This window comes from Fundulus heteroclitus, chromosome 23 (assembly GCF_011125445.2).
Source record: "Fundulus heteroclitus isolate FHET01 chromosome 23, MU-UCD_Fhet_4.1, whole genome shotgun sequence".
NCBI lineage: Eukaryota > Metazoa > Chordata > Actinopteri > Cyprinodontiformes > Fundulidae > Fundulus > Fundulus heteroclitus.
The window spans coordinates 35,597,479-35,622,133 of record NC_046383.1 but is presented as its reverse complement, the minus strand read 5'-3'; the positions used below and the strand labels follow the sequence as shown (position 1 = coordinate 35,622,133).

At 41.2% G+C, this 24,655-nt stretch overlaps 2 protein-coding genes across 3 annotated transcripts; both read left to right on the top strand.

Moving 5' to 3' along the window:
- The first annotated feature begins 10,095 nt into the window (after positions 1-10,095).
- LOC118557551 lies at positions 10,096-17,090 on the top strand. Its single transcript, XM_036127714.1, has 5 exons — positions 10,096-10,326; positions 11,437-11,571; positions 14,427-14,492; positions 15,171-15,233; positions 15,390-17,090. Exons 1-5 carry the CDS (start codon positions 10,096-10,098, stop codon positions 15,801-15,803), a joined length of 909 nt encoding a protein of 302 aa, XP_035983607.1. The 3' UTR covers positions 15,804-17,090.
- A 14-nt stretch (positions 17,091-17,104) lies between these two features.
- LOC118557427 lies at positions 17,105-23,948 on the top strand. Of its 2 annotated transcripts, XM_036127423.1 has the most exons (6): positions 17,105-17,363; positions 17,470-17,547; positions 17,938-18,027; positions 19,879-20,046; positions 20,798-20,890; positions 23,106-23,948. In XM_036127423.1, exons 1-6 carry the CDS (start codon positions 17,144-17,146, stop codon positions 23,324-23,326), a joined length of 870 nt encoding a protein of 289 aa, XP_035983316.1. In that variant the 5' UTR covers positions 17,105-17,143; the 3' UTR covers positions 23,327-23,948. The 2 variants fall into 2 exon arrangements, with proteins under 2 accessions (XP_035983316.1, XP_035983317.1); XM_036127424.1 differs by lacking the exon at positions 20,798-20,890.
- The last annotated feature ends 707 nt before the right edge of the window (positions 23,949-24,655 follow it).

Here is a 24,655-nt window from a genome sequence, read left to right as displayed (position 1 = left end):
ACCCGGGCGCGCGCCGGCCCACACCGGAACCCCCGAGGCCCTGCCGGGGCCCCCGCCCGAGGGCGGCGCGCCGCAGGGACCCCAGACCCCCAGACCCACCCCGGCCCCACCCAGCGGCAGCACAGCTACCAGGTCAGTAACCCACGTCCGTCAACACGCAGCTCCCAAAGAGCGCCGCAAGCGGCTGCTGTAGGCCACCCGTAGGCCTCCCAAGCTCCTCCCAGATGGGGGCAACAGACCCCGGAGCCGGATCAACCAGGTGCCCTACTCCAAGTGCCCCCAGGGCCCCAGGAACCCCTCCATCCAGCCACTGGGCCCTGCAGGAAGCAACCCACCGCCCCCTATTCCACTAAGTGATGGTGTTGATCAGAGGAGCCCAAAGAGACCAATCAGATGTGGATGCAGATGCTGTCTCTAGATTAATATGATCCAACAAAAGATCTCTATACTGATTGATACTGAGATTTTGTTTACTTTTCCAATTCATGAGGATAGTTTTCTTTGCAATACATAAAGCAGTGAAAACCATGTAAACTATTTCTTTTTTCAGAGGACTTTCCACAAAATTACCCAGCAAGCAAACTGATGGGGAAGGTGTAATTTTACAGCTCAAGCACTTTGATAAGTCCTTACATATCCCTATAATGCCACCATCAGAGCAGCACAGCGTTGGAGCAACATGGCGGAGAGTTGGGATTAGAAGGTGTAACCCTGATGGTGCTAAAGATTTTATCTGAGAGAAGTTTGAGGATTTCTATACATAAAGTAAAACCTGATTACCTGAGCCTATGTAAAACTGGTGTCACTCCCCACATGCACACATACACACCTTTTAAAAGGGGAAATGTGTCGATAGTAGAAAGAATGATCAGCAGCGCTGCTATTGGCTGTTCAGCATGGCCAAAGAACGCCCACAGTTTTTCTCCCAAGCAGAACACGAGCTTTTAATGGAAGGTTATGCCGAATTTGAGTCATTAATTAAAACGACAGGGAACACCTCAAAGCCTGCTAAAGCCAGGAGAGAGGGCTGGCAAAAAACAGCAGACAAATTAAATGCATAAGTACTGTCCATGGTAGATGTTTCTATCACTTTCTACAGTATGAATTTTTGCATTTTAATAATTTAATTATTATACTTTATTTTAAAAAGGCACTTGCTATGTCAACAGATCCAATATCGGTGTCATTCCCTAGACTCTGGAAGTAAAGAACACGTGCAAACTGGGAATTTTAACACAAAAAAAATCTTTATCCATAAAAAAATTAAAATTTTCCTTTTCCAAGTCATCCACAGTTTACACGGTAAAACTGTATTGCTCTGTGTCTAGATAATCCATCCATAGTTTTTTCTAATACAAGATATGGCTTGACAGGAAGCAAGCCTTTCAAAGTAAAACTAAACTTCACAATAAAATGGACTGAACAAATCTTCTTACAGAATATGATAAAAATAAAAAGCAAACCATCATACAAATAACTTAAATATTTTCTATTTATGGCTCTAACACCACTTTTTCCTCTTTAAAAGCCACTGTTAAATGATGTGTTTGTCTGTTTATAACAGCCACCAAGAAAAATCCTTTAGCACTACGCTAAAAGGTCCTGTCTATTGCGCAATACGCGATTAATTCGAAAAGCTCTGCAAATTATTCTTGCACCTTCTGCAACAGGTTGCAGTCGTAAAAATGGACATGGCTACGACAGACTTCCCTTTCTCCTCCGCTTATACAGCCGCAATCTAATCCTATTTACATGAAATAAGCCTGCTCGCAAGGATGACTTTCCAAGAACCAAACGATCCAAGAACATGCCAAATCGTCAACAATCAAATCCAGCTGATTTAGCGACGTACAAAGAACGGACCCCAGGTCTAATCATGGATGTCAACTTGTCAACAGAAACAAACCATTACAGCCGGTTTCTTAGGCAGACAGTGGATGGTGTTCTATGCACCGAGACATCAAGTTCAGGCTGTTTCTACACCTAAATACTTTCCAATTCCCTCCTTATTTAGGAAGATAGTAACTCTTCCTGTAGTTATTTGTTTAATTAGTGATGTTTACTCTGTTATCCTCCAAAGTAAACAAACTTTAGCTAATAGTCCACTTGCTGCATGTAACGTTATGCTCTCTCTACTTTCTGCTCAAATAAAGCTAGCTAGCAACAAAACATAATGTATTGATTTTCAACACCTAATTACCTTTGTGTTTGTCCTGTTTACTGCTTTTCTTCTCTTTCTTCCCTTCGCAACAACATCTTTGGCCTTTTTGACATGATCCCAGCTTCATTTCTTCCCTGTAAGCCAACTGTGGAGTAGTGTGTGCGTAGCGTCAGCGGTGTCACTGTCTGCTGGGCGCTTGTTAAAATGCGCTACAGTCCCTTTGTGCTGTCTGGCCAGCAGAAGAGTGTGGACTGCTCAAAGAGTACCATTGGAGTAATATGCGTTATATAAGTTGTAGTGGGCTTTAGTAAATTCACAAAATAATAGTATATCAAGTAAATGGGAAATGGACTGAACTTATATAGCACTTTTCCAGTCATACTGACCACTCAAAGCACTACTGACTAAAGTAGTATTAGTTGTCGGTCGTTAGCATGAAAGAAAAGCAGCAACAAACAAAACAAGAAATAAACAACACAACTTGCCCTAAGTGCACCACCGCTTATACTGCCTAAAGTAAGGGCCAACTCTGGATGGAGCAACTAGAAATTAAAATATTTTGCCAAGTTAGCAGAGAGGATGCGAAGCCATGGTTTTTCCTTCACATCGTAGCCCTAACCTCGCTGTTGGAGGACGTCTACGGTGGTCAGTTTTCATTTTACTTTTCATGGTTGTAACTGAAACTTATTTATGGGGTCACTTCGAACCATACAATAGCCGATAATACTGGTCAATTCAGGTAGCATAAGATGGCTAGACACCTAAAGAGCTAGGTCATTTAGCAGCTATTAACCTCTGTTGCCCATTCCTGGATCATTGTGCACAGTATTCAAGTGGTCTGTGTTCTGATAAAGGATCTCTCCCCTCAAACGTGGGAGCTGAAAACAAGACAAAGGCCGAGACAGACAGTGACACTGTTCAGGTGAGCAGTGTGTAAGTATATCTGTCTGTTTAATAATCTATAGGAGAAGTCACGAATTAGCGGACCAGGGTCCGGATCAGGGCCTACGCACTGTCTAATCCGGATCCAAGCTTGTTTTAAACATTGATATATTACTGCATGTTGTACGACAGTGTCTAACTTCACTTGTGCCACTGCTCCTGTTAATATGGTATAGTCCTGCAGAGCATCTGCCCCGGGATGCGGATCAGCCAATAAACTGTCAGTTAGGGTGGATGCTGCTAGCTAGTTTTTGACACAGGCAAGTATGTGGCAAGCTAAACAAGAAGAAGACAAAGAGAAAAAGAGTACACTGAAGAAGAAGCACCATGAACTGGTGAAAGAAAAGTGAAACTTTTTCAAAACTACTTTTCAAAGATTAGAAAAGTAGACAGAGAAAACAGATTTTTCAAATTAGAATGGACTGACGCGTACTTGTTCGTCTTGCCAGGTGGGAGCACAAAACCAGTCTGTCTCATTTGTTCCAAGGCAGTCTCTCTCTTCAAAAGCAGCAACACTAAGCAGCATTGCAAAACGAAGCACAGCACATTTTCCCAAACATATGTGCTTGCTTGCCAGAATGTCTCATGTTTCCCCGTCTGCATATGTTGTTTGCTCCAGCGACTTCCCTTTGTTTTTACTGTGTTAACACTGGGACCAGTTCTCGCCCTGCCCTCGCTTGTCTGCTTGCTAGTGCTTGTGTTCACCGCCTGGAAAGGATTCCTGTTGTATACTGTTATTCGCTCTGCGAACATGTCAGTGGATTCAGGTCCTATTCAGCCTCCGGCTCATGTAAAGTTCTGATTCTGCCAACAGTTTCAAAGCAAGTCTGGTTCCGCTTACCACTCCGGGTCAGCCTGGTTCTTGGATCTGTCCAAGTCATCCACTGCCTGTTCACCGGTACATGTCAGCCTCAGCCAGCATCATCTGCTCATTCCTCTGTCATCTACCATCTTATCAATAAATGTTTCAAACATAACTCTGTTTTTGGCTTAAATGTCGGGTTTGCCATGTACACCAACATTACAGAGGCACCTTCTCCGAATTGCTCAACTATGATACCTCCAAAATGGTGACGACATATGATTAAGTGTTCAATGAGGCGTCTACGTTTATATGTCTGTGATGGAGCCGAGTGAGTCAGCAACGTCCAGCGTAGATGCGAAAAGAAGGGTTATGTACGCCCACGTCGAGCTGTTTCTTTAGAGTGAGGCATTGCAGTTTACAGTAGCTGCATCAGTTGTCACCATGTTGCTTTCTGATGGATCCGCAATACTAGCTGCATGTGGTACAACACTATACATGTATGATGATTACGCCCGGTGTAAATCCTTGTCGGACTCAAAAAGGAATAAGTAAACGCTATCAGGATGAACACTTGGCCTGTATTGTTTTATTTCAAGGTGAATATTATCTTTTCATGGTCAAAATACATGACTAGGCTCCTTTAAAAAGTCTATTATTGCTCAAAAAAATCCTCCAAAGTGGCTGAAGTAAACGGATTCTGCAAAGAGGAATTCAAAATTTCCCCAATAGTGACGTAACAACTCAGTTGAAAGTCATATTCAAGAGAAATGTTAGCCTCTAGCATTTTAGAATATTTGTGGAAATTTTCATTTTCTACGCAAGCATGACATATTTCAGCCCAGTTGTGTCAATGAATGTGTGTGTGTGTGTGTGTGTGTGTGTGCGTCTGTAAAATGCAAACAAACAGAGAAAGAAATATGTATGCACATCTCTGAGTTTATGTGCTCATCGGTATTTTTCCTTTTTTTTCTGTGCCTACACTCATCAAGGTCCTTCACCTGAAGAGGGGGATATACTGCATGTGTTAGAGTAGCTAATTTTGTTTTGTGGCTGTGGGTGGGCGTACATGTGGGAGCCGTGGCGCATTTCTGCTTTACACAACTAATGCACACAGTGAGGATACACAGTAGTGTGTGTGTGTGTGTGTGTGTGTGTGTGTGTGTGTGTGTGTGTGTGTGTGTGTGTGTGTGTGTGCTTTCGTTTATCTATCCTGGTGGGGACATTGGCATGAATACACACCAACACCATGGGGACCAAAAACACCATGGGGACCAAAACCATGGTCCCCACGGTGCGAACCACTCCAGTGAATAGAAAATGACTTTCTAATATGGCTGGTGAAGTTTCCTGAGAAGTCCCCAGCAGGCTGTTTTTTGTGACTTTGTGTTTGCTCTATAGCAACCCCAGAGGTCAACCCTGGTACAGCAGTGTGTACACAAAGTCCCCAGCAGGCTCATTTTCTGAAATTGTGTGTGTGCTCTAGAGCGCTACCAAAGGCCAAACCTGGTATTACAGTGTGTGAACTAAGTCCCCACCAGTACTGTTTTTTTCATACAGGCCCCACCAGCACTTTTTATGCGACTGAATGCCATTTTTGTCATTAGAATGTGTTTATTATCCTCTTATACACTTTTTGTTACCTGATTATTACATTTTGGGTCTCATATCTCATGAGAATTTAATAGAGTTCACATTGTTTTTTATTTGTTGAATTTTGTATGCTCAATACAGTTCTCTTTTCTTTGTGCAGAGTTTGTGAGGTATTGGGTGGTGGGTTTAGCCCCTAAAAGTTTAACATTTGTGCATTTAGATAATTATAGATCTTGTGGTTATCTTAATTTAATCATTTTGTGCTGTTTTTCAGCTGTGAAACGCAGTTGTGAAACAGTGAACGCACCAACAGTCAGCGCTGACTTGTTCAGTGAACTTACGCTCACTTGCGTACTGTACACAGAGAGAACTGCCACTCAGGGCAAAGGACTTGATTCAAGTTTTGTAACTGTAGCCTACTGCTAAAATTAGTGCTGTGTCAACTTGCCAACATCCATGTAACGTGTTCAGTGAGTGTACAGAGCTGAGGACTCCCGTGCAATACATGTATACCACTCAAAGTAGCACTGTGTCTCCCGCCAGTGACCATATACTATGGTCCATGAATGCACCGTCCTTCAGTACTCACGGTGAGCTTGTTAAAGAGTGAATGTGAACCTCAATCAGGGCTGAATCATGAAATGAATGACGCAACATTTTGCTGTTTACCAGTTCAGGGAGTTAGAGAATTATGCACTATGCAGTCAGGGCTCCTGCTAAGCACTGAATGAGCCGGTGAATGCAGTTTTTGAATGAATCTTTTTAATGAACGGATTCTAGTGATTCAGTACAGTCAAAAGAACTGTTGAATGGGATAAACACTTCTTTTGACTGTACTAGTAAGCACTAGTGAAGTGGTTCAGAAGAAATTACTCAGTTGTGGCAGAAACATAACTATGACCTGTTCAACTGTGTTAAAAGTAAACATATATGCGAGTACTCTCATGTATAAATGTAGGTTGCCAGACTCTGCAAAAAGCATCATTTTTTGCAACACACTTAAATACATCAGCTACATCCACATACTAAGCTACTCAAATTATGTTTCACTGTACTGTAACCAAGTATCAATTTGTCCCTCTTTCAATAACAAGAAACAATGATGAAATCAGATTCAAATGTAATCAGCAGGAATTTATTCTGGGTCATCACAAATTGTGGTTTTAATCTAAGGGTATGAGTTAGATTGTGAGTTGACAGTGTATGAGCATATCTGCAATTCAGTTGTTAAAAGTTTTCATTCTGTATGATAAAAACTAACATATTTTTTTTAGCTTTTTTCTGATATTGTACATTAGGCTTCTTTATGTAGTGTTGTTGGTTGTGCATTCTTTTAATGGGGTTTTCATGAGCCCTTTTTGGTTTTTAAGGAGTTTTTTTTTGAATAGTCAGAGCCGCAATTTGGTATTTCTTAGTCCAGGAGAATTAAATAAAGTGCCAGTAAAGGAAACAAAATTTGCATACCCCCCAAAAAATACTATAGAGCTCGATAGAAAGAAAATGTTTTCCTGTCCTGGGACACAGCGGTCTCTGCCTGGCTCTGGTCCACCCACACTAGCAGGAAAACAGTGTAAGAAGTGGTGACTTGATGTGAAAGATGGCTAGTAGAGACTGGCTACAGCTTGGCCATGTCTTCTCCCCTCTCAGCATTATCCTAGTGCTAACCCATGAACTTTCCTGCTCTGAGGTCGCTGCTCTGCAGACGTAAAGCAGAGCTTACTGTTGTGACTCTTAAAGAGTGTGGCTTTTGACACTGAATAACAGACTTGCTAGATAACCACTGGGTTCCAGTACCAGCACAGCAGCCAGAGATCACTGTAGTGGAAAACAGCTAGCATTTATCTTTTATCAGTATGTCATTGTCAGTGTTAGCGGCTAACAGCTAGCAGCTAACAGCTAACATCAGCACTTTTCTGTTAACAAATTAAGCATCCTTACACAGTCAGAGAACGTAGGCCCCTCTGTCATGCTCACACAGTATTATCAAAGCTAATTTAGCTGTCTCCAAACTCTTTTCACTGTCTTCCTGAGTTCTAAGCTTATCAATTGCTGTTGTTTCTGATTATCACAGTGTTGACGGAGAGCACGGTTCATTGCAGTTGATTTGCAGATACATTTTCAATAATTATTTAATTATTCCCACAGTGCTATAAGGTTTGGGTTAGGTTATGATTAGGTTATCAGCTGTAATGGAACAACCCACTAGTGTTCTGCACAAATACTACTGCATAGGGAACAATAAGTGGACTTTTTCCTGTTTAATTTTAAAATGGGCAATCTCTATACTTGCTGTAGCTGTAGCCTACACATATGCATAACTGAAGCCATTTTGTATGTGTTAGAGCAGCAATGCAGCAGCACGACAGAGACAAGATGTGAGGTCTTAAATTTGTTAAAACTTTTAATCTAAAGGTATGAGTTAGATTGTGAGTTGACAGTGTATGAGCATATCTGCAATTCAGTTGTTAAAAGTCTTCATTCTGTATGATAAAAACTGTAACATATTTTTTTAGCTTTGGTAATAGGTAAGTCAAATGCTGATATTGTACATTAGGCTTCTTTATGTAGTGTTGTCTGTTGTGCATTCTTTTAATTGGGTTTTCATGAGCCCTTTTTGGTTTTTAAGGAGTTTTTTTGAATACTCAGAGCAGCAATTTGGTATTTCTTAGTCCAGGAGAATTAAATACAGTGCCAGCAAAGGAAACAAAATTTGCATACCCCCCAAAAAATACTATAGAGCTTGATAGAAAGAAAATGTTTTCCTGTCCTGGGACACAGCGGTCTCTGCCTGGCTCTGGTCCACCCACACTAGCAGGAAAACAGTGTAAGAAGTGGTGACTTGATGTGAAAGATGGCTAGTAGAGACTGGCTACAGCTTGGCCATGTCTTCTCCCCTCTCAGCATTATTCTAGTGCTAACCCATGAACTTTCCTGCTCTGAGGTCGCTGCTCTGCAGACGTAAAGCAGAGCTTACTGTTGTGACTCTTAAAGAGTGTGGCTATTGACACTGAATAACAGACTTGCTAGATAACCACTGGGTTCCAGTACCAGCACAGCAGCCAGAGATCCCTGTAGTGGAAAACGGCTAGCATTTATCTTTTATCAGTATGTCATTGTCAGTGTTAGCGGCTAACAGCTAGCAGCTAACAGCTAACATCAGCACTTTTCTGTTAACAAATTAAACATCCTTACACAGTCAGAGAACGTAGGCCCCTCTGTCATGCTCACACAGTATTATCAAAGCTAATTTAGCTGTCTCCAAACTCTTTTCACTGTCTTCCTGAGTTCTAAGCTTATCAATTGCTGTTGTTTCTGATTATCACAGTGTTGACGGAGAGCACGGTTCATTGCAGTTGATTTGCAGATACATTTTCAATAATTATTTAATTATTCCCACAGTGCTATAAGGTTTGGGTTAGGTTATGATTAGGTTATCAGCTGTAATGGAACAACCCACTAGTGTTCTGCACAAATACTACTGCATAGGGAACAATAAGTGGACTTTTTCCTGTTTAATTTTAAAATGGGCAATCTCTATACTTGCTGTAGCTGTAGCCTACACATATGCATAACTGAAGCCATTTTGTATGTGTTAGAGCAGCAATGCAGCAGCACGACAGAGACAAGATGTGAGGTCTTAAATTTGTTAAAACTTTTAATCTAAAGGTATGAGTTAGATTGTGAGTTGACAGTGTATGAGCATATCTGCAATTCAGTTGTTAAAAGTCTTCATTCTGTATGATAAAAACTGTAACATATTTTTTTAGCTTTGGTAATAGGTAAGTCAAATGCTGATATTGTACATTAGGCTTCTTTATGTAGTGTTGTCTGTTGTGCATTCTTTTAATTGGGTTTTCATGAGCCCTTTTTGGTTTTTAAGGAGTTTTTTATGCATACTCAGAGCCCCCAAGAGCCTGTGCCCCTCATAGTGCTCTTTTTAAAGCGCTGCATTTGAACCCAACCCTAACCAACATTCTTCAGGCCTTCCTCCAAACATATGCCCGAGGTTGTCAGCAGTATTGTCTGAGGGTTACTCATTTTTGTCACTATTACCACTAAAAACAAACAAACAAATTAACAAAAAGCTTCACATTATATACTGGGCCTCCAAAGTGCTCTCTGAAACTAGGCCAGGAATGGCTTGTGTCCATGAAATGGGAAAATACTTTTAATTATAGGTTACTATTAATTTAGTCAACAACTTGAGGATACTAGGTATTTGATATATTCAATCTACTGAATATATCAAATATCTAGTACAGCCAAAGTAGTAATTACACTGCATCTAGATTATTTAGGTCAATAAAAAGTAAAGGTTTAGAAAGTACAGTATTTCCCTCTGAAATGTAGTGGATTGTAAGTTTAAAGTTGCATTAAATAGAAATACTAGTAAAGTGGGCTAAAGTACTTAGTTAGTGTCCACCACTAGTATAGTGAAACTTTGGTTAAGGAGAGAGACTTTAATGTTAATAATTTTCTAGTTTGCAGTTTAGTGTTAAATATAAAACATTAGTTATTTGCAGCACTAGTCTGTAAAGCACCCCTGTGAGCTGAGAAGTGGAGAAATATTGTGTGGTCCTCTGCCGAGCCTCAGTTAATGGCCCATCAGCTTCAAAGGGGCCGCCCTCTGCAGAGCAACGCCCTGCCAGCTGCAGCTCTGCAGGTGCACGGTGCGCCCCTCCCCCCCTCCCGCTCCCGCCCCCTCCCTCCCGCTCCCGCCCCCTCCCTCCTGCTCTCCCCTCCACACGGCGCGACAGGACCGCAGCAGCAGCAGAGAGTTACAGGAGTTTCAAGAAGCGGGAGCTGTCCGACTCGACACCAGCAGCTGGTAAGTTTTAAATTCTCTTATTTTTGATTTAATCTGGCATGATTTTTAAACGATAGGTTACGATTAACAGTGATATTACTCGATAAGTTATGATAAACAGTGATATTTCTCTTAACAGAGTAGTTAGCATAAGCCAGTTAGCGTTAGCTAACCCTGCTAACGCTAGTGTGTTAGCAGGGTTAGCTAACCCTGCTAACACACTGGTGTTGCAGGCTGGTGTTGCTGTCGGCTAATACGGTAAACTACAGGTATTTTATCGGACTGTACCTCTTAAATATAGCCTCCTTTCCTAAGGCCTCTGTTTACAAGCAACAACCTAATTTCCAATGTAATTATTCATGTAATTATTTTTTTGGGACTTGCTCCAGTTTGCACCATTTATTCAGGGCTGTAACGTTACAGTGCGACAGTTTTGACTGCATATGCTATTAAAAATTATTCTATGCAAACTAAAATGGGAGTTTTGCAGCGAGCTCTGTCTCTCTCCTCTGCTCTGTCTGTGGAAGGTGAGGCTGAGCTCCACACATACAACAGGCCGACAGGATGAAACAGACTTTAGGTTTCACGTTATCAAGTCGAGTAGAGCTCATTGCTGTCATTGGCAACAAAATCTGTCATTGAGATGAAGTTTTTCAAACAATACAGAGCTAATTATACTGATAATGAACTGTTATGAACATACTCAAAGCAGACATTTACTGTATGTAGCAATTGAGTCTAATTAGCTAAATATATTAAAATAAGTTTTTTTATGAGGCTGACTGCAGCCTGCACCTCCTCTAAAAGCAGCAGTGAGTCTGAGCAGCAGCAAGAGAGGATGCATTTTACCACAGAGCTGTTAACCAGTTTAAAGACCTGTAGCTTTTTTAAACAGTAGTTTGTGTTTGTTATGCTTACTCATGTAAAATTTTAGCAGTGGCATTATCAGCTGCAGCACTGTGCCACTTTTGAAAGCATATAGAGTAAACACTAAAAGATCACACAGGACAAATTATTCTTCAAAAGTCTTGTGCTGTTCCCAAGTGTTGATTCTGTTATGTTATATGTTATATATAAGTTTCTCCTTGTCTCATCTCCTTGCCTCCTTTCCTCTTCCACTCTTTCATCTAGATAGGAGCTTTGAACCACCAAAAGTCTCAGCAGCTCAAGGTGGATTTACCCCCAGAGGAGACGACCACTACCACCATTAACATAAACCAGCTGATAGACATGGACCTGCTCATTTCGAAGAATAAGAAGCGTGAGGTGAGATGGAGGCCTGCAAATATTCCAATACCTACAAGTCATATTTTAAATAGCAATTTAATACTCTTTAAACAGTAATATAACAAAAACACAAATGCTATTATCCAACAAATGTAGGCTATTATATTTATTAAAAATATTCAGCAGAATGAACTCGTCACAAACTTTACGACCTTAGTTAGCATACAACAATAAAATATAACAAATAGCCTTGTTTTATTCAAGGTTTAAAAGAATGAATCTGAAGATTTTTTTGAAAAGCTCCTATTATGCAGTAGTTCCCTCTGTCCTTGCACCGCCACTGCAGCTTTAATGTGAGCGGATGGATCTTCTGTTTAAGCTAATTACATCTCAGAAAACTACAATTTCTTTGCACAAACAACTTCAGATGGCTATTCAAAGTTACACCGATGGGTTCGTTTACTTCAAAGAAGCAGACATGCTTATTAAAAGTAGCAATCACGTTTCAGTCACATGGCTGACCACTGTATTCAAAGTCATCTTCCATATCATATAAATATTCAGCCATTATTGAGAAAATACCAGTATGCTACAAAAACATTGTGCCTCTGAGTTCATATTACATGGTTGAATTAAGGTACAGGAGCGCATCAGACTAACTGTAAATGTACTGAGCTTCAGATTAACTCTAAATGCACTGAGCTTCAGACTAACTGTAAATACACTGAGTTTCAGACTAACTGTAAATGCACTGATCTTCAGACTATCTGTAAATGCACTGAGTTTCAGATTAACTGTAAATGCACTGAGCTTCAGACTAACTGTAAATACACTGAGCTTCAGACTATCTGTAAATGCACTGAGCTTCAGACTATCTGTAAATGCACTGAGCTTTAGACTAACTGTAAATGCACTCTTCTTCAGATTAACTGTAAATGCACTGAGCTTCAGACTAACTGTAAATGCACTGAGTTTCAGATTAACTGTAAATGCACTGAGCTTCAGACTAACTGTAAATGCACTGAGCTTCAGACTAACTGTAAATGCACTGAGCTTTAGACTAACTGTAAATGCACTCTTCTTCAGATTAACTGTAAATGCACTGAGCTTCAGACTAACTGTAAATGCACTGAGTTTCAGATTAACTGTAAATGCACTGAGCTTCAGACTAACTGTAAATGCACTGAGCTTTAGACTAACTGTAAATGCACTGAGTTTCAGATTAACTGTAAATACACTGAGCTTCAGACTAACTGTAAATGCACTGAGCTTTAGACTAACTGTAAATGCACTGAGCTTTAGACTAACTGTAAATGCACTGAGTTTCAGATTAACTGTAAATACACTGAGCTTCAGACTATCTGTAAATGCACTGAGTTTCAGATTAACTGTAAATGCACTGAGCTTCAGATTAACTGTAAATGCACTGAGCTTTAGACTAACTGTAAATGCACTGAGTTTCAGACTAACTGTAAATACACTGAGCTTTAGACTAACTGTAAATGCACTCTTCTTCAGATTAACTGTAAATGCACTGAGCTTCAGACTAACTGTAAATGCACTGAGTTTCAGATTAACTGTAAATGCACTGAGCTTCAGACTAACTGTAAATGCACTGAGCTTTAGACTAACTGTAAATGCACTGAGCTTTAGACTAACTGTAAATGCACTCTTCTTCAGATTAACTGTAAATGCACTGAGCTTCAGACTAACTGTAAATGCACTGAGTTTCAGATTAACTGTAAATGCACTGAGCTTCAGACTAACTGTAAATGCACTGAGCTTTAGACTAACTGTAAATGCACTGAGCTTTAGACTAACTGTAAATGCACTCTTCTTCAGATTAACTGTAAATGCACTGAGCTTCAGACTAACTGTAAATGCACTGAGCTTCAGACTAACTGTAAATGCACTGAGTTTCAGATTAACTGTAAATGCACTGAGCTTTAGACTATCTGTAAATGCACTGAGCTTCAGATCAACTGCAAATGCACTGAGCTTCAGACTAATTGTAAATGCACTGAGCTTTAGACTAACTGTAAATGCACTCTTCTTCAGATTAACTGTAAATGCACTGAGCTTCAGACTAACTGTAAATACACTGAGCTTCAGACTATCTGTAAATGCACTGAGCTTCAGATCAACTGCAAATGCACTGAGCTTCAGACTAATTGTAAATGCACTGAGCTTTAGACTAACTGTAAATGCACTCTTCTTCAGATTAACTGTAAATGCACTGAGCTTCAGACTAACTGTAAATGCACTGAGCTTCAGACTAACTTGTTTGATGTAAACAAACCCATCAGTGTAAGTCTGAATAACCATCTGAAGTTTTCTGTGAAAAAAATTGCAGTTTTTTGAGATGTAAATAGCCTAAACAGCCATGAAATGAAGAGGCACTTCATTCTAAAAATAATATACGGTAGCCATGTAGTAAACAGCTTTCAGCTGCAGGTCAGTGCGTCTTTCTTGGACCAGGTAGCTTAATCACAGTGCTGTTTCATCGCACTTTCCTGCTGTGTCAAATGTGTGGTCAGATTGATAGATCGTTTGGTAAAAGCTTTAGTCCTACCTGCCATCTCACAAATACTGCAGAACGTTTTGTCTATTCCGTCTACACTTTCATGACTTAACCATTTTAATTTCTCCTGCCATTCTGGTTTAAAACATTGTGTTTGGATAGGCTGCTGTCCCATTCTCTGTTTATTGAGGAGCAGAAGAGCTTGACGTTTTTATGTGGTGTTACTGGCCTCAACGGCCGTTGATATTTTCATTGGCCTGTCAATTACATTTGATGGCCAAAATATTATGGCTGACCTAAAGTCTGAGCATGAGACATTTTTCAGGCATGTCAGGACTGACTGGTATTTTGCATGTGCTGACCTCATTTGCAGGGCCAAACCCTCCCTGAAAAGTCAAAAGATCAGGAGGATGGAGAGGAGACAGACGAGCCAGAGGAGGTAAGTGCAGGGGATGTTGCACATAAAGAGTGATGCCACAGATGCAAGCAGGTTAGAATTAGCAGGTTAAAAGCAGGTTACTCAAATTGGGGGAGAGAGAAAGAGAGAGAAAACGTATATGGTTGTGAACACTAATCAGGGCTGTACGCTTACTTTTTTAGGTTGTACTGCTGGAGCTAGCACGTTAAAAAATGTAGTAGCGCACCCGGTTGGATAGTTAAACATGTTTTATTAGTGAAATTCATTTGATATTGATCAGAAATTATGTGAATGCTTATGTTCATGTGATATTTCAGATTTTCTTTTTTAATTCATTTGCAAAAAAAATCTAAAATTCTGGGTTTGGGTTGTCCTCGCGAGGTACTGAGTGGTGATTCCTGAGGAAACTTTTTTTTTTTTTACTTTGACACAAAGCTTCAACATAAGTAATACTAAAAAATTGAGGGTCTGAATACTTTCATGACCCACTGTATATATTAGACTTTTTGGTTGTTACACAGCTGGTTCTCCGTTTCTTACCTATTATACTTTATTTTCTTTGTAACAGTGAAAGCTCAATTTTTATTAATAGTTGTTATTGTATTTATAAGCTGTAGATCTATTTTAACACAAAGTAAAAATGGATTATTCTGTAATTGGAAATTGTATTTGAGACTATGTTTTTGGTAACTCTTTCAGGAAATGGACCAGTGCCCTTCAGACCCAGATGTTCCTCCACTGAAGAGAACTGAGAGTGTCTTTGTAAGTTTGCAGACAAACCAGTGTGTATTTTGAAATCAGTTGTGATGACAAAATTACGAACTATATTATTGTTGATGGGAAAGGCGTAATTGGAAAATTTAAGTGGGAAGTATTTAAACTTACTAATTGAGTCCCATCTGACTTTAACTTTTCTAGCTTACAAAGAAAATGCTTGGGATCTCTGAATATAAATCAATGACAAGCAGTGAAAAAAGTGAGGATGAGTATGTGCCTAGTTCTACACCAGAATCAGAAGTATCTGAGAAAGAACTCAAACTGCTCAAGTCTCCAACAAACTACAGTTCATCAAACTCGGATGTTCGACGCTTGAACAAAGGTCGTGTGAAGCCTGTGAAATGCAGACAGAGCACATCTTCCTCTTTCCAATCCATGGCAGATTGTGAGTTATCCGAATCCTCCAGTGACACGGATGTAAAAGTCTTGAGGCTAAAAAAGAAAAAAATGGTGGTCGAGTCTACGATAAGAGGCAGTACTGTCTGTACTGTTGTAAACCATATGCCAAAATTGCACGGCACTTGGATAAGAAACACAGCAACTTGGAGGAGGTAGCACGAGCATTCAGTTATCCAAAAGGATCAGTGGAGAGAAAGCTGCAGATAACTCTAATTCGAAATAAAGGCAATCGTCGCCACAACTTTGAGGTCCTGGAGGAGGGTAAAGGGGTGATGGTTCCCTCTCAACAAAGCACTGAACCAGTGAATGCAAAAGACTATTTGCACTGCACATACTGTGAGGCATTACTCAAAAGGAAAGTGTTGTGGCGGCACATGAAAAAATGCAAATTGGCAAAGAAAAGCATGAAGCCAGGCAGAACCAGAGTGCAGTCACTTTGTGCTGCTGGACAGCCTGTCCCAAAGGAGATCAATGACAAAGTCTGGTGCCTAGTAAATGGCATGAATCAAGACAACATAACAGACACAATTCGGCAAGAAAAATATATTCTGAAGTTAGGAGAACACTTCTATAACAAAAAAGGGACAGACAAAAGCCAACACCAATATATCAGACAAAAAATGCGGGAAATGGGAAGATTAGTTCTCCTAGCAAAGACCCATGGCAAGCTGAAAACAATACATGACTTCTTTCTGCCAGCAAACTTCTGCCACGTTGTGAAAGCTGTGAAGATGGTCTGTGGATGGAGTGAAGATACCAGCAGTTTCAAGATTCCATCCTTGGCGCTCAAACTAGGCCATAGTCTAACTAAAATAGCAGATATTGCAGAGTTTGAAGCAAGGATGTCAGAGAACAAGAAGGCCCTTGAAAATGTGATGACGTTCAGGACATTGAAAGAGAATAAATGGGATGAGTGGGTGTCTTCGCATGCACTGAGGAACCTCAGAGAGTCGAAGTGGAATAAACCTCTTCTTATCCCCTACTGTGAAGATGTTGTGAGACTGCACAACCACATTGACACAGAAAGGCCCAAGTATCGATCCAATCTTGAAACTGCACCAAATAAGAGGAACTGGTTAAATCTTGCTAAACTAACACTTTGTGAAGTGATCGTCTTCAATCGTAGGAGAGAGGGAGAAGTTTCAAAGATGTCCCTGAATGACTTCATGTTGAGAAACACCTTTGCCAGTAATCCAGATCTTGATCTTGCCTTGACTGACATGGAAAAGAAGCTCTGCAAATACTTTGAGCGTGTGGAAATCAAAGGTAAGCGGGACAGAAAGGTCCCTGTCTTACTCAGCCCAGACATGGTGTCCTCCATACAGATGCTGGTGAGATATCGACGACAATGTGATGTGCCAGATGAGAATGTGTATTTGTTTGGTAGACCTGAGGCAGAAAGTCACCTCAGAGGATCTGATGCCATCCGTGCTATTGCATGTGAATGCGAGGTGAAGGACCCTCAAACGTTGACATCGACAAGATTAAGGAAACAAATGGCAACAATGTCACAAGTTCTAAACTTGAAAGAGAATGAGGAGGACTGCCTTGCAGGTTTCATGGGTCACAACATCAGGGTCCATCGACAATATTATCGGCTCCCTGAAGGGACATTACAAGTTGCGAAAGTTGCAAAGTTGCTTATGGCCTGTGGAAGAGGAGAGCTATCAAAATTTAAAGGCCTGACATTGGACGAGATCAACGTTGATCCAAATGGTAAAACCTCACCTTGCACACACTATTTTATCATTTAATGTGATGGGATAAATGTGTCATAGGTTTGTCATGCTGCTTCACAACATTTTTTGCTGTGTTTATTCAGAGGAAGTACCTGAAGACAGCTCTCTATCTGGAAGTGAAGATGAAGATGTGATGTCGAGTCTATCCTCTAACTCATCAGGTACATTCACTGAACCAGTGGTTCTCGAAGTGGGGTCTGGGCACTCCCAGGGGTTCCTGGGTGTTCACAGCAAGAAGGGGATTATTTTTTTTTCACTTGTTCACACCATAACCCAATTACAGAATGTTTTGCAGAACTATTTTGTCATGGGTTTAATAAACTTTATGTATGTAAAACATCTAAAGCTTTTATCTAATGGGGGTCTGAAGTCTAATCTCTGTCAGTTTTAGCGTCTTTGGGTGGGTTATCAACCCTGCTATATAGTTAAAAACAAAACAGGTCAATGTTGCCATGGCTTGTGTTCTCATAGTTCATGGAGAGGATGATTTAGTATATTCAGTGCTTCAAGTGAGCTTTTCTAACATTGCATCTTTATGTTTTTCCTTGAAGGTCTAAGACCAGTGAAAATGACTAGACCCGTTCACAGGACACCTACAGAGGAGGACCAGGAGTCTGATGCTTCATCACAGCTAACCAGAGGTATTTTAACGGAATAGTTCATCCCAAGTCAATATTCAATCATTATCTATACACCCTCAAGCTGATGAGAAATCCTCTAGTTTTTTAATACTCTACAGGCGAACAGGCTACAGTTAATATTTAGGCTACAAAAATATACTGAATAGGGGGTTTTCAGCTGACGTCACGCTCACGTGACTACTCAGCGCGTCCGCCATATTGGGTGGCAGTCGTTTCGCACCGTTGACCTGCATTGTATGACGCCTTAGGCAGTATTGGAAGTGAACAATGGGGAAAACGTGTTTAATGGTTGGTTGCACGGCCCGTGGAGGTGGAGATCAACGCTTTCTATCGCCTACCAGCCGTAATAGTGAATCAGTGTGAAAAAACAAAACAGCTCTCTGAACAACGCCGTCACCTATGGCTGACACGGATATCCAGGTCCGATTTGGACGGTGTTAAGCTGGAATACGCCAGAGTCTGCGGTGCTCACTTTGTCACAGGTAATTAACTGTTAAGTATTTAAAACATGTAAGAAGAATATATTAATAATAGGGCTTGGGCGTTATGACTTATTACTTTCCGCGGCTGCCATGTTGACTGCCTCCGCCGCCTCTACTGCCTATTACTACCGCATACTGTACTCCCTCTCTCAGCCATGTTTTAATTTGATTAATTTCACCTTAACTTGATTTCAACCATGGTAAACCGTTGCTGTATTGTGGGCTGTAACAGCGCAAAACATGATCGCCATGGGAAAAACATAGAAACGGATTAATTTTCCACCGCTTTCCTGCCTGGAGGCGCAACCACGGAGAACAACTGTTAGCGATAACAAAGAGTCGTCGGCTCGCTTGGATTGCGGCTGTAAGTCGACCGAACATAACTTTCCACAGTATCCCGATGTCAATGAGAGTGTGTTCTAAACGTTTGAAACACATAGCAGCTAGTTAAAAGTACATTACATTCGCGAGTGGTTGTTAGCACTGACGGTTAGCAGCTACTAAACTAGCATGTGCCAGAGCCCGTCTGAGCGCAGCTTACCTTTGAACGAGTTACTGTGTTCCCACTGTTTGCTGGCTTTATGATCTGCAGCTCCTACCGGCGCCAATACGGTAAATACAACTTAAATTTGCGCTGGTCATTGTTCGGCTTAAATAATTAAAGCCGCGAGCGGCGTCGATCGGCCCTGCAGCCAAGCGCCTTCGCGCACCGCCGGCCGCCAGCCACCGCAGAAGCATGCGACACATTTGCGTCGGATTGTTTACATTTTTACCATCTTATTAAAACTCACCCGTCCACGTATGATGGCGATTTCCTTGATGTACATAACCAGATGTGAACTGGTTGTGAGCCTCTAGATCCTTGTAAGCTCTCATTTCCTCAAGAGTGTGCAGAGGGTTTTTACCGAACACCAGGTAATGCACTATGTCGCCGTGCTCTACATTTGGCCAATCATCTGGATTACAGCTAAACAAGGCACTGTGGAGGGCATAGGGGTCCATATGGTCGATCACGGAACATTTCCTCAGATATATGTCCTTATCTGGTCGCTCTAGCGTGCTGGCGTACTTATCCATTCGCGATACGATAATACGTGTACGACAACTAGAGATAAGGAAGTGTGCCACCCAATATGGCGGACCGGAAGTTGGCCAGTGACGTCAGTGAAAACCCCCTATTATCTTTGAAGTCAACTGTGTATGTCATGGTTTCGAGACACTTGGATTGCAGCGGACAAGCAGTATGAAGGGTAGTTTTATAGGCTTTTTTGTAACTGTTACCATCACCACCCATTATATAGATGAATGCTGTGGGATTCCCCACGGCACTCTTTTCAAAACATCATTCTGTCAATCTGTTTGCCTACAGGTAGATCAAGGAACTGGACAGAGGAGGACCATGACTCTGATACCTCATCACAGCCATTGAATCACTGTTTTCAAGATGAGTCAAGACCTGTGAAGAAGATGAAACCCACCAAGAGGACACCTAGAGAGGAGGACCCTGAGTCTGGTACCTCATCACAGCCAAGAAAAGGTATTTGACCAATAACCTGTTTCAGTGGGTGTAATAATCCACTTGATATACAATTCAGAATTTTTTATTATAAATTTCTTTTAATATTGGAGTACTTTACTTTGTCATTTATTGGTTTTTAAGCTGTGCTCTAACTTGTCTATTTAACTTTTACCACAACTTTCTGTCTTTAATGTCTGCACCAGGGAAAGTTTCTGTAATTTTATGTGTCCATCCATCCATCCATTTTCCAAACCGCTTATCCCTCATGGGGTCGCGGGGTTGCTGGTGCCTATCTCCAGCGTTCACTGGGCGAGAGGCGGGGTATAACCTGGACAGGTCGCCAGTCTGTCACAGGGCAACACAGAGAGACAAACAGGACAAACAACCATTCACACCTAAGGACAATTTAGGGAAGCCAATTAACCTGACAGTCATGTTTTTGGACTGTGGGAGGAAGCCGGAGTACCCGGAGAGAACCCACGCATGCACAGGGAGAACATGCAAACTCCATGCAGAAAGACCCAGGGGTGTACTCGAACCCAGGACCTTCTTGCTGCAAGGCAACAGTGCTACCCACTGCGCCACTGTGCAGCCCTAATTTTATGTGTTTATATGTAATTTGATGCAAGATACACAAATCAATATCCTCATCATACCTGAAGAAAAAACTTAAATTTTGAAAACGTATTTGAAAATGTGCTTTCTTTAAAGTCTTCAAAGATGCAGTGCTTTAAGTTAACTTTTCTATCATTGAATCTCTGTTTTCAAGACGAGTCAAGACGTGTGAAGAAGATGAAACCCACCAAGAGGACATCTAGAGAGGAGGACCCTGAGTCTGATACCTCATCACAGCCAAGAAAAGGTATTTGACCAATAACCTGTTTCAGTGTATGTAACAATCCACTTGATACACGTATTGAGTCTCGTATGCTCTCAAAACACTGAAGAGCTGCGCCCTGTGGTAAAACTGACGGAAGCCAATGAGAGAGCAGCTTCGGGTCATGTGCTTGTCAAAGTTTGAGGGCTTATGTTGACTCATTAGGCCGGCGCACCGCACACAGGAAGTACATATACATTAGTAAAATACCATTTGGAATTGATTTATAATGAATGCTGACAGGTGCGGAGAGACTAACAGGAGCATCTTGCAAACAAATACTTTTTATTTCATAATTATTTTGCATTTTCTAAATCATTTATGTTTAATATGATTAAAGTACTTCTTGATTCTGAGATCATACAAGTTGCTATATATTATAAAGTTCATATATCAATATGACCTGAGTAAAAAAAATTAAAAATTTCGATGACAAATTGTATTTTTCAGGCTTTTTATCTCAAGCCTCCTTTAAAAATTTCGCCGCGTGTCACGTGACCGATGACGTAGTTCGTTGACAAGCGTTGATCTGTTTACATGGCAACACGTTACTTCCTGTTTGCAAAACTCGCTTTTCTCAAATTAAAATAGACGGATAAAACATGTTTAAAATGTGTGTTGTTTATGGTTGTTCAGATACCAACAAGGAGAACGTCTCCTTACACACATTTCAGAACCCGAAGAGTCCCGGAGGAGAGAAAGTCCTCGCTCAATGGAACCGCCCAGTAGCCGGTAGCCTCTAAGCTTTAGCCTCAGACGCAGCGCTGCCTCACGAGTCCTGAGTGGAGTGTCTGTCCCACTCCAGCCGAGACAATCTCTGAGCAACCTGAGCCCAGAGAAGCTCTCAGCCTGGGTTTACTAACGCTGCAGCTCCTCTTCCTCACTCCTCACACCGTGGGAGTGCAGAAATCTGGCTGTCACCATAGCAACCTGCTTTGGAGCGACGCGTTAGCCACACCTCCTCTCAGCACAGCCCTGCTACCCCGCAAAACCCCGAGATGTTTAAATCCGCGGTGGGGATATCAGCCCTTTGGGTTGTGGGTCTATCGGTCTGCTACTCCGGCGCTCCAAGTATTCTCTCTGCCGCTCTGCTACGCTGCTGCCATCCTGCTGCTGCCCCGATCCGGAGAATATAAGCGCCGCGGCGCAACTAATAAATGCGCGTCCGGTCTTACGTCTAGATTATCAAGTAAAATTCCGGGAACAAATAATGCTGAGACACTGTGGTTTGTTCTGATAAAGATCCTTTTCTTTTATGTGCTGTTTTGGCGAATTTCAGCGGCCGTGATAAACGATGCCAGGCAGTCGGGCTTTGACGAGTTGTTTCCGTGTTTACATCTGAACCGCGATTATAAAACCTGATTCCAGCCCATTTCGTTTAATCTCCTAAAATGTTTTATTATTATATAGCCGAATTGTAACAGAAACTTGCGCTGTATTTCATGTTAAAATCATCACTTTGTGAATCCACATGTGAACTTGTCGTTGTGTCTCCATTGCACTCTCTGTAGCTTAGCCGGAGCTAAGTCAACGAACTACGTCATCGTACCACGTGACCCAGATGTGGATTTTCCGCCTAGCGGTTGCCAAGGGGCACTTTTGAGTTCAAAAAAAATATCTTTACCAGCGCAATCCCGATCTTAATGCCCCATTTTCTGGAAATAAGTTTTTCCGAGTTGGTCGATTTTAGAATCAAGAAGTACTTTAAGTAAATTTTGTCCAGCTATTTGGAGGGGCGGCGCCTCAGCACCCCGCATTAACCGGTCGCCACCGGTCAGATGTTTGCAACAAACTCAACTGAATGGTTTCTCTCCTTTAGGATCTTGCCACAGACCGTCGTTCTAATGAACTCTCCTCCAGATTAAAAATAGACTAAAATAAGGCATTATTTTATCACAGTGCTTACAGACAGGAAAAACTGTTGACAATTTACGATTTACGATAATTGACAATTTATTTTTCTTATAGAATTTGCAATAATAGGCTTAGAGGATTGAACAACTCATGCTGCCTTTTTTATGTTCACTTACTGTTTGCATCAAAATTAGGGATAAGAATTGAGAACCAGTTCCAGTTGAAAACTGGCTCAATCCATCAACAGTGGCAGTGCAGCCTCTGGACTGTCTATAGTGCACACACACACACATCTATAGTAATCACCCCTACGAACCTTTATTTCATCTTATTTTATTTTTCATAGATTCATCAAGAAAGAAGAGGAAGATGTGGAGCAAAGCAGAAGTCCACGCTGTGGAACAAAAGCTAATGCACAACATTAAGACTGGCAAGGTTCCTGGGAAAGCACAGTGTCTTGAATGTATCCATGCATTCCCAGATGCACTGAAAGGTAGGACCTGGGATGCTGTGAAATACTATGTGAAAAACCGCATAGACACCTGGAAGCGGCGGTCTACGAGGTAACTGCAAGCTCTTGTTTTGTGTTTGAAAGAGCAACTGTTAATGCAGCTCTCACCATTTGATCTGTTGATTAGCTGAACCTCAGAGGTCAGCTTTTGAAGTTCTGCTGTTAGAGAGCAGTGATCTGCTCAGATTGCACTTTATTTTATGCAATTTATTTCATACATAACAGAAATTTTTTTGTACTGTTATGCTTCTTCAATTCATGGATTAGCAAATGTTTTAAAAAGTTTGTTTAACCCTCACATATTGCTCATATTCTGAGTCATAATTACTCTACACCAGGGCTTCTCAATTCCAGTCCTCGCACCCCCCTGCCCTGCATGTTTTAGATGTGTCCCTCCTTCACCACACCAGATTTAAATGATCAGCTCGGCATCAAGCTCTGCAGAGGCCTGATAACGAGACACTCATTTGAATCAGGTGTGGTGGAGGAGGGACACATCTAAAACATGCAGGGCAGGGGGGTGTGAGGACTGGAATTGAATTCATTCAAATATTGAAAATATTTTACATTAATGGGTTCCAATTGTAGCAGTTACTGATCTTTACATTAATTATTAACATTTCTGTATATCAGTAATGTTGCCTGCTGTTAAAAATAAATGACAGACTTTTCATTCAACATTTGTGTAGCTTGTTTGTATCACTCAGCCTATGGTGTTTTTACACTGGGTAGTTTAATTGTGTGTACTGTTAGTAGCTACTACAGTTTTGCAAAATTGAACAAAGTAAGCAAAGACTGTTTTTGTAACCTCATGTTCCTTTCCCACAGTAAATAACATCATACTTTGCTAACAGCTCAATTATGGCAAGAAAATTTCCATTGTCTGGCTCATCTAGTGTATTTGCGCTGCCTCTGAATGACATATTCCTGAAGGCTAAGAAGAGTGTTACATCCAGCAGCCGCTTCAGTAGTGCTTTGTTTTTTTTATTTTTGTCTCCATCAATTTTTGTTGTAGGCTGTCAATTCCAGAAGTCTGTAGGAGAGAATGTTGTAGGTTGTAGGTTCTCTCACTCACTTACTCACTCACTCACTCTGGGCCCGGGACAACAGACCGTTTTGTCCCCCCCTATGGGCGGCACCTGGTACCAACCCACTTCTTAAGTCCCCATTGTGTTAGTAAATTTCATATGCAATAAGTGAAAAATTTAAAATGTGAAATCTTAACATTTTAAGCGATATATGAAAATCTAAAATCAAAAAAAAATTTTGGGACTTGGAACCATGTCTGTATCTCATTTAGAAAGGGTGGTCCCCACCGGACACCTTTTTGTCCACTGTCCCCACCGGGGCAGATAAACGAGTATGTGTGTGTGTGTGTGTGTGCG